General features: G+C 32.5%; 1 protein-coding gene across 9 annotated transcripts in view; it reads left to right on the top strand.

The window, feature by feature from the left end:
- The first annotated feature begins 273 nt into the window (after nt 1-273).
- Nucleotides 274-9,353, top strand: part of LOC145316567 (uncharacterized) — a 104,140-nt gene continuing 95,060 nt past the window's right edge. For all 9 annotated transcript variants that reach the window (XM_080157160.1, XM_080157159.1, XM_080157158.1 and 6 more), the window contains exons 1-2: nt 274-573; nt 1,719-1,790. In XM_080157160.1, coding sequence (XP_080013286.1) covers nt 321-573; nt 1,719-1,790 — 325 coding nt within the window. In that variant the 5' untranslated portion in view covers nt 274-320. The remainder of the gene's footprint in view (nt 574-1,718; nt 1,791-9,353) is intronic.

Below are 9,353 nucleotides of genomic sequence, written 5' to 3'. Positions count from 1 at the left end.
GCGTAGCAAACTTGTTAAAATTGTTACCAAAAAGTCCTTTTCATAAAAAGAAAAGCATCTCTTAATCCTTAATCTAATCCTAAAAATGTAAGTATGTCCATAAACATTATCCTGCATTTACGCAATTTTGCAACAAACTTATACTCTTTGTTTAAACTTTAAATTAATATTCTTCTTATTTTGTATTCGTTTGTCCCACCGTATGATTTTATAGTATTGCTTTAACTGATGTTGCTTTCCTTGTTTCTTAATAAAAATATGCATTTCAGAGATAGTATGCGCCTTGGTGTACGCCCGTGATTTATTTACCTACAAACAAAATGTTCAAGTATATCAACAACCAACTCTATGGAAAGCACAATCATAAAAACACAAGTGTATCGCTCGGAGGCTTTGGGCGAGAAGAATCATCAGTAGAAGTGACAGATGACTGTCTTGCTATCAATACTGATGACATTGCTGCTCATGTTGATAAGCATGATGAAGGAAATGCTAGACGCAGCTACAAGCATTGCTCCAATGGAATGTTGTTGTTCTTCATAATCAATCTTCTTCCAACTGTTGCTGCTTCAGGTGGGTACCAACTACAGTGGCGTGGTATGGTCATTTATCAGGGTTACAAGGATGGGACAACGGACAGTCAATTTAATTTTATAGTTCTAACTCAATATCTTCAAAACCAGTTTTATCTAAAAAAAATTGCATCTATTTAGCTAAATCAATCCTTATTAGATTTAGATAATCAGAAATATATAAACGTTAAAAGAAAAATACTTAACTTTCGTCTGCTTTTTAAAAGCGAAGCTTTTCTATAATTAGGGTCGGTCCGTCCGTCCGTACGTCCGTCCGTACGTCCGTCCGAGATAGTTAGCTTTTATTCGTTGATTTAGGCATGTTAGAATTGTCCTATCGATTTCAAACTTTGCATGGTGATTCCTGTAGTAGTTGGGTTCAATTTAGAAAGCGTAGCAACTCTATAATCTTTACCAGAATGTCCGTACGTCCATTTTAAACATGTTAATTTTTTACTTTTTTAATATCAATTTTTTATGTGATAAAAACATCCGATTGATCTGATTTTTTGATTACTGATTCCTATTACAATAAGGTACAATATTATGCGCGAAGCATCTCTATAATCAAGTATTCAAAATGTCAGTATGTCCTTAAACAGAATTGTGTATTTAAGAAGTTTTGCAACAAATTTACGTATAATTTTGTCAAACCTTATATTTTCATATTTTGTATATTCAGTTCTGACACTCAACAAAAGTTAATGTTCGTCTGTCATATCGTTTCAGTGCTTCGCTTTTATGGATGTTGTCATCCTTGTTGGTTAATGTTTTAGCAGCATTTTATTTTAACGTCTTTTAAATTAACCAAAAAAAGGATAGTTGCTTAGTCCAGGACAGTCAGAAATAAGAATTTTAGATCCATTGTCCCATCCCCCTATCCGTGTGATATACAAAATATTTGGTTAGAGAAGGGGGGAGGGGGGGGGGGAGTTCACTCCCTCTAAGTAATGTGACAGGAACTATCCAACACTCCTCTCACCCTCCACCAAAAAACTATTTTTTTTTTTGTAAAATTACAGCGAAAAGAGCTAACCGTTACGTACTTTTGGACGTACCGACATTAATTGTAGAAAATGTTCGTTTTTAAAAATCCAATTATTCAAATCTATAGGTAACTTATCATTGATGTACACTATATTATAGAAAATGAGATAAAGCGTCGGTATGGAAGCTATGATCATTACTGCACGGAACAAGGGAAAAGAATTAAGATTGGTAAGTTTACATTTACAGGAATATTCCAAGTAGTAAGGTTTTTATTTATACAGTGAGATCTAGCTAAATTTTAAAATGATAAAGTTTTTCTATATTAGGGAATCTTCATATAGCTCTCAGGGTGGTTTTTAGCTATTTTATTTATGAATAAAATCTTGCTTACATCTCAAATAGGGAAAAAGTCAATCAATCCTGAAACTTAAATATCAATATTATAGACATTGTCAGATGTACAAAGCACGCTAAAGTTTCACTGAAAAAAGAATTAAACTTGTATTATAATTGTTTGGCCTAAAATATACATACCTGTAAAATATCTAGCTTGATATACGCATACATTTCTGCTCTACGTTGTACTTCAATACAATTAAGACATTTTCTTAAGTCACAACAATACTAATCCCTTTAAGTTATGCCTTTAGTTCTTTTTTAACATAAATGTACCTTTTCAAAGTTGGATGATTTTTCAGATTTTAAAATTATTTTTGCACACTAAGAGTTATTGAAGTATCTCTGAAATTTCACTAAAAAACCGAATGTTCTAAACTCTCTTAGCACAGAAAATAATTGAATTCGGCGGTGCGATTTATCATATGATTAGACAAATAATATGTATTTTTTATCATATCAATATATCTTGGCTAGACTTAAGGTAAAGGGTATCTTGCATATTGAATGAGGAAGAAGTGAAATTTGTAAGGGCTGAGCTGAGCTGAGCGGCCACATTCCACAATTCTTTTATTTCTTTTCATCTTCAGTTACCTAAAGTTTCTCTTTGGCGTGGAAACTATTCAACTTTTAGCTGATTTTTCCCTGATTTGTTCAAATATAATTAATCTTGATAATTACTGCAAAAAATATTAATTTTAGCTTGATTTTGGTTTATGAAATGTTAGTGTTTTCGTCTCTTTGTAAACTTACTTTGTTTCAAAATAAGAGGAACCAGAAAAACAGCATTTAGCACCTCAAGGCACTTAAACGCTTCTCTGTAAAGCATAACAATTTCAGAGATATTTATCTTCATACAAACCTGACCACCTTATCCTATTAATATTTTTCATTATTGATACGAAATGTATTAATTTTCTGATTGCCTGTCTACTTTGCTGTAATAAATATTAAAAAAATACTAAGGAAAATTTCGAGGATTAAATATCTCATACTAGGTAAAATATTAAACATTTTAAATGTTTTGAAATAAAGTTGTTGCCACACTCTATCCCAATGGGAAGAGTTTAAACCTTGGCAAAGAGTAAGAATAAAGCGCTTGGGGAATATTTTATAAAGAGGGTGAGACTAAGGGTTAAAAACACAGAGAAAATAATAAAAGAGGTGAATGTAATTGTATATTTAAGGGCATGCAAAGATCTTAGTGCTATCGCGTCAATAACTGGCTGTTTTATTCATATCGCAAATAGACTACAAACTTTAAAAAAAAAATATATTTCATGCTTGTTTTAGTTTAGGATAGGTTAAGTAAAGGTAAAGGCTAGTACGCCCTTTAAAAAAAAAATATATTTCATGCTTGTTTTAGTTTAGGATAGGTTAAGTAAAGGTAAAGGCTAGTACGCCCAAGGGTAAGGACCCCTCAGGTGGTAGTAATTTCATTTTCTTAAAGATAAGACATAAATGGTAGTTATGTTGTCTAAAATTCGCTCGTAAAATTTACCATGGAGATGAATCAGCCTTGCAATATTAAATGGAGGAGTGTTCAACCTCTAATACTTCTTCATTATGCTTATGCTGAGTTAGACTAGGCCCGGGCTGGATCATAGACCTCAGCCAATACATTCAACATTAATTATTCATACACATGGAATAATTTCACACTTTATTGCCCTTGCATTAATGCTCAACATTACGCATGTATGTGAATGTTGTTTACGGTCATTTTTGGTTTGCAGAAAATAAAGTGGAGGTTTGACGCAAACCTATATACGATTTCAAAATTAGCATTGTAAAACAAGCAAACTAATACTGCCCTTTAGTTTGCAAAATATACAACGTAACACAATGCCATCGAAGGTGATTTGACTTTTGTGTCAGAACCTGAATTGGGACATAGTGCATTTTATTACCCTAGGTTAGGTAACTTCATTTCACTTTTCAATAAAATCTAAAATGCAGCCGTTTTTGCAGGAGGTACCATTTTCTGTGAAAATTTTAGAGGAAAATTAAACAGTTTTTAGTTAATTTCTACTTCTATTTTCAACTGAAGAAAAAATCCTTTTGTGTATATACAGAATCATTGTTGTTACTTAATCTTATCAAAAAAAAAATTTAAAAACTAACCCAAAATAGCCGATTTTTCATTTTGTTCAATATGGGTAAAATAAAAATATTACCATCTCCAAAGGGTTAAAATAAAAATTTCAAAGCTCTAAAATGTTGTTCATCAAAAATAAATAGCAGTTTATAAGGACTTTTTGCATCCATCTTCTCATTTAACAGGGAAAAAACTAAAAATAGAATCTGTTTTTTCAGTGTTGACATAAAAAAAGCATTTGATAAAAAACTATAAAAAAAAATATTTTTTAAAAGTGCTAAAAAGTAATACAGACTATTCAGTCTTTACCTCTGACATTAAAATAGATGTAAAAAAAGTCAATTTAGTATAGCAGCCAATTAAAATAAATTCTCATTAGAGCATTACTGATAAACCAAGGTCTTATTGGATAACATACTAAATGCTCCTTTAAAAATTTTTATTCTATGAGAAAATCATGTTTTCAAGCGGACATTTCAAATTAAAGAGTAGCTTCAAGTGACTAGCTGTTTCCAGAGTGAGAGATACCAATGTTTATTACACTAGTCCTTAAATTTTTACAATTATGTTTCTTATTCGTTGGTTTAACAACTTTGAGGACTTTTTTAATTGGTTAGTTTATTAAGTTGACTGTTCAAACATTTCAACCACTAATCTTAAGCTCCAAAGAAGGTAGTTTTGTGTTTCAATATTAGGGATGTACATCAATAAAAGTGCAACCAAGTTGGACCAGCGATTTCCGAGAATTTTAAATACAGGCAAAAAACCTTAGTACTGTACAGGGTGCGCCACATAAATCCGGACTTTTTCTTATTTAAAAAAAAATGAACATAAAATTGTCAATTTTGAAGATTTTATTGAATTTTAAAAACTGGTCACCATGTCCCTGTCGAAGCTGGCGAAGTTCTCCTTCATAGTGGCAATGAGGGAGGTCTTTGTGGTATGGGCGCGTCTATTGGTTCATGCTTTAATGGCGCTCCAGGCCCAAAAGTCAATTGAATGAAGATCGGGGCTGCTGGGAGGCCATATCTCCTTAGAGACGTGAGTAACTGCAGGATCCAAATTCACCCATCTTTCAAGCTACCCTTCGACACGGCGGCTCTCATTTGGGCCACAATTAAGCTAGAACAACGTTCAATACCTTTTTGGAAATGGCATGAAGATTAAGCTAGGGTTATCATCGCAACACATAGTCTAAAATGAGTTTTATAGTTACAAGTGGGCCCATGTAGTCGAGAACCGAGAAATTTTCACGAATTTTCACAATTTTTGACGTTTTTGACATCTCAAAATCTGCCATGTTTCACTTTGATGGAGTACTATGGCCAAGCCATTTCAGATAGAGAGCTCTAGTCTTTTCTAGTGTCTTACTTATGTATCTAACAGTATCCCCAGCAAGTTGCTTAAATTACCTCACCTACAGATGGGCTGAGGTCACATTTAGTGGGCCCTATTCAAGAATCCAGGGTAAACTATCAGCGCGTTTCGATTCTGCCATGTTGAACATAAGCGCTGCCAGCTCGGAGAACACGTCCTTCATCGTCTAAAAATTTTTATGGGCAAAAAGGTAATTACCCAAGCTTTTAATAGTGTGGTCAAACGTCATGATTGGTCAAGTAGTTTTGGTGCTATGGCCGTTTGAAAAAAGTCCGGATTTATGTGGCGCACCCTGTATGTATTTTAGAATGACAAGATTGAATGTTTAATGTCTATTTTATAGGTAAAATTATCTTTCTAACTCACGCTCTCTTATGCTCCCTCTCTCTCTATCTCTCTCAATCAATCTCCCTCTCTCTCTTTGTTTCTCTGTCTCTTTCTCTCTCTATTCAAGGGTGATGCAGGAAATGCAGTTCTTCATAAAATGTTGTTTCATGGGGTTGTATACATCCCCTTCTGCACGCTTATGATCCAAAATATTGCAGACTATATTGTAAAATACCCTTTTTCCAAAATGATCATGTTTATGGGTTGCACTTGTTTTTAAGAGAAGGCATTTCCCCTACTTTTACTATAAATACCGCTCATCTGACACAGCAGCAGTAGGTCTTTATTTTGTCTTTAGTTATGAAATTTGTTTAGGCTAAGATTCGTACCTTTCTCTACCATGTGCAGATTTGCTGAATGCTATAGAAATATTACTATTACTTGGATGTTGCACCAGATTTTCGTGTACTCTAATAAAGTAATTCTCACAGCCAGCTAAAGTTACAATACCCCAATCCACCCCCTGGATGAACAAACTATAATAAACGAGGTACATATTAGCTAGCTAAATTGGCGACAAATTTTCCCTTGTTAATATACACATGCATTCTATATACATTGCTAAAGTAAACCAGTTTTAAAAAATATAAAAAAGATAAACGGACATTGGAATTATAGAGTAGCTTCGCTACTAATAATGGATATATTATTATTTGGATTTTCATGTTCTCAAATAAGGCTAAATTAACATTTCCCCCTCTACCACATTTATATCCTCCCTTCTTTCTGGATGAACAAACTGACCAATACATGGGTTTCATGTTAGCAAGCTTAATTGACGACAATTTCCCCCTGTCATTATATCCATGTATATTCTACATCCATTATTAAAATTGTGACTATTTCTAAATTATGTTTATTTGGGATTAAGTCGGACAGAAAAACATTGTTTTTAATCATATTATGTAAAACTAGGGGATGCGCCACTAGCACCTAGAAGCTTTTAATTCAAAGGGATGGGGAAATTCCTAAAATCATTCCGGGACCAGGTAAAAGCAGTTAGTGAAAGGTTAGTAGAATAAAACCTTCCATCACATTTTCTACCGAATCCAACTTTTGAATAACATAGTTTAAATTAAGCAACACTTTTCAAGTTCGAGAGTTATTTATGAAAAAATCTACATTTCTAATTATATACTGCCATGCTAGTCATATATATGTCAAGATAAAATTCAAAAACTTTTTGATTCTTTATTTTAATTCTTTAAAGATTAAATAGATTCTACTTTTTAAAAGCTACTCTATAATTTGAAATGTCCATTTGAAAACATGATTTTCTTAAAGAATACATTTTTTATAGAATCTTTTTACAAAGGAGCATTTAGTATGTTATCTAAGTCCTTGGTTTATCAGTAATGCTTTGGTGAAAATTTTGTAAACAAATTATCATAATTGTCTGCTAGAATAAATAGATTTTTTTTACATCTAATTAAATGTCAGAGGTAAAGTTGAATAGTCTGTATTACTTTTTAGCACTTCTTTAAAAAATTATTATTTATATTTTTAATCAAATGCTATTTTTATGTCAACACTGAAAAAACAGATTCTATTTTTGGGTTTTTTTCCTGTTAAATGAGAAGATGGATGCAAAAAGTCCTTATAAACTGCTATTTATTTTCGATGAACAACATTTTAGAGCTTTGAAATTTTTATTTTAACCCTTTGGAAGTGGTAATATTTTTATTTTTCCCATATTGAACAAAATGAAAAATCGGCTTTTATGGGTTAGTTTTTAATTTTTTTTTTTGATAAGATTAAGTAACAACAATGATTCTGTATATACACAAAAGGATTTTTTCTTCAGTTGAAAATAGAAGTAGAAATTAACTAAAAACTGTTTAATTTTCCTCTAAAATTTTCACAGAAAATGGTACCTCCTGCAAAAACGGCTGCATTTTAGATTTTATTGAAAAGTGAAATGAAGTTACCTAACCTAGGGTAATAAAATGCACTATGTCCCAATTCAGGTTCTGACACAAAAGTCAAATCACCTTCGATGGCATTGTGGTAAATGAATTGTTAAAGGGTGTGCAAAAAAAATGTCCGCATTTTTTTTGCACACCCTTTATGTTGGATATTATTTTTCTGGTTTCAACCCTTCTTGTCAGTTGGTTTCAACCCTTCTTGTCGTCAAGACGTCATTAATAAGCTCCTGCTTTCAAAGTGTGAGATAGAGTTTGACCGCCAGAAAACCTGTTGTGACCAGCGTGAGTTGAGTGTTTCAACAAACCAACAATATCATCAAGTTTTCTAGATAAGTTTTTTTTTTATTATTATAATATATTAAACTATCTAGTTACCCTTTATATTCATTTTTAGCATTTGTCCTTGTCTCTTTTTTCAATAAGTCATGGCACAGAACACCTTTGCTGAAATTGTTAATAATGGAACATTTAGGCCTAGGGCTAATTCAAAAAGGATTAGAGAGGGAAGTGATAGTGATTTTCAACCTCCTAGTGACATTGTTGAGAGGGCTATGATAAATTGGCAAAACGTCACGTCTACCATGGAAAGTTTAGAAAAAAAAGCAGATAATATGGGGTCTGACCAAGAAACAGCTAAAAGTTTAGTCAGCAAACTGTCGCCTATTTTGAATGATACAGCAGAACTGCTTATGCTTCTAGCCAGAAAGGTTGGGGGGCTAGAAAAAGCAGCTGACTCTACTAAGGCAACCTTGACCAAAAACGTAGTATGTGGGAATTTAGTAAACTCTGTTGAAACTTCGGTTGCCTATAAAAAGTGCTGTGAAGACTTAAAGGCAACAGCCACTCAATGTAAGATTATTGATTTGGACTTTGGGGCAAGCCTAAAAGAGCACGGGGAAATAGTTAAAAAGGCTAAGGAATCTTTGGAAGAAATTGCTGAATTGAAAGATATCATCGCTAGAGCACAGATCATACCACTTGCTAAACAAACAACTTTGCGCAATGGTAAAAACACCATTCCGTTTATTATTAAGACTAAAAGTAAGGAAGATAGGGCAATGGTAGTTAAAGAAGTAAGCAAAAGTGGTCTAAAAACCCCTTTTCATTGGCCTAAATCAATTGTTGACGATATTACAAAAATACGTGTTCAACTATCTAACTTTAAGAATGAGAAAATTGACCTGACAGACAAACATATTCTTATTAGACCTAATACTGAAACTGGTAGATCTTTATTTATTTTCTATCGTGAAAAAGATTCTAATAAACCATGGATACATCTCCAAAATGTTAAAGTACCTGCAGATTCTAAACTTGTTTCACAATTTAAGCAACAGCCATGCTATTCTGAATACTTCAAGCTTTAAAAATACCGTTATTTCAATTGAATGTTTTTGTTTTTGCTATGGTTTGCATAGTTCTAGTTAGATTGAACAGAAGTTCTAATAAAATAAAGATTCCTGTTTTTCAAACAATTTATCCCCTCTTTTTCTCTACCCCACTACTAATTAATATGTATTCAAACCTCTACTTTGAAACATCTTCTAACAATTATACAAGGTTTAGTCTTATCTACAACAGATTAAATTCAGTTAATTTTTATTTAGT

Source organism: Acartia tonsa, chromosome 4 (assembly GCF_053477335.1).
Source record: "Acartia tonsa isolate MP-2025a chromosome 4, ASM5347733v1, whole genome shotgun sequence".
In the NCBI taxonomy this organism is placed as follows: Eukaryota; Metazoa; Arthropoda; class Copepoda; order Calanoida; family Acartiidae; genus Acartia; species Acartia tonsa.
This window is presented reverse-complemented; position numbering and strand designations above follow the sequence as displayed.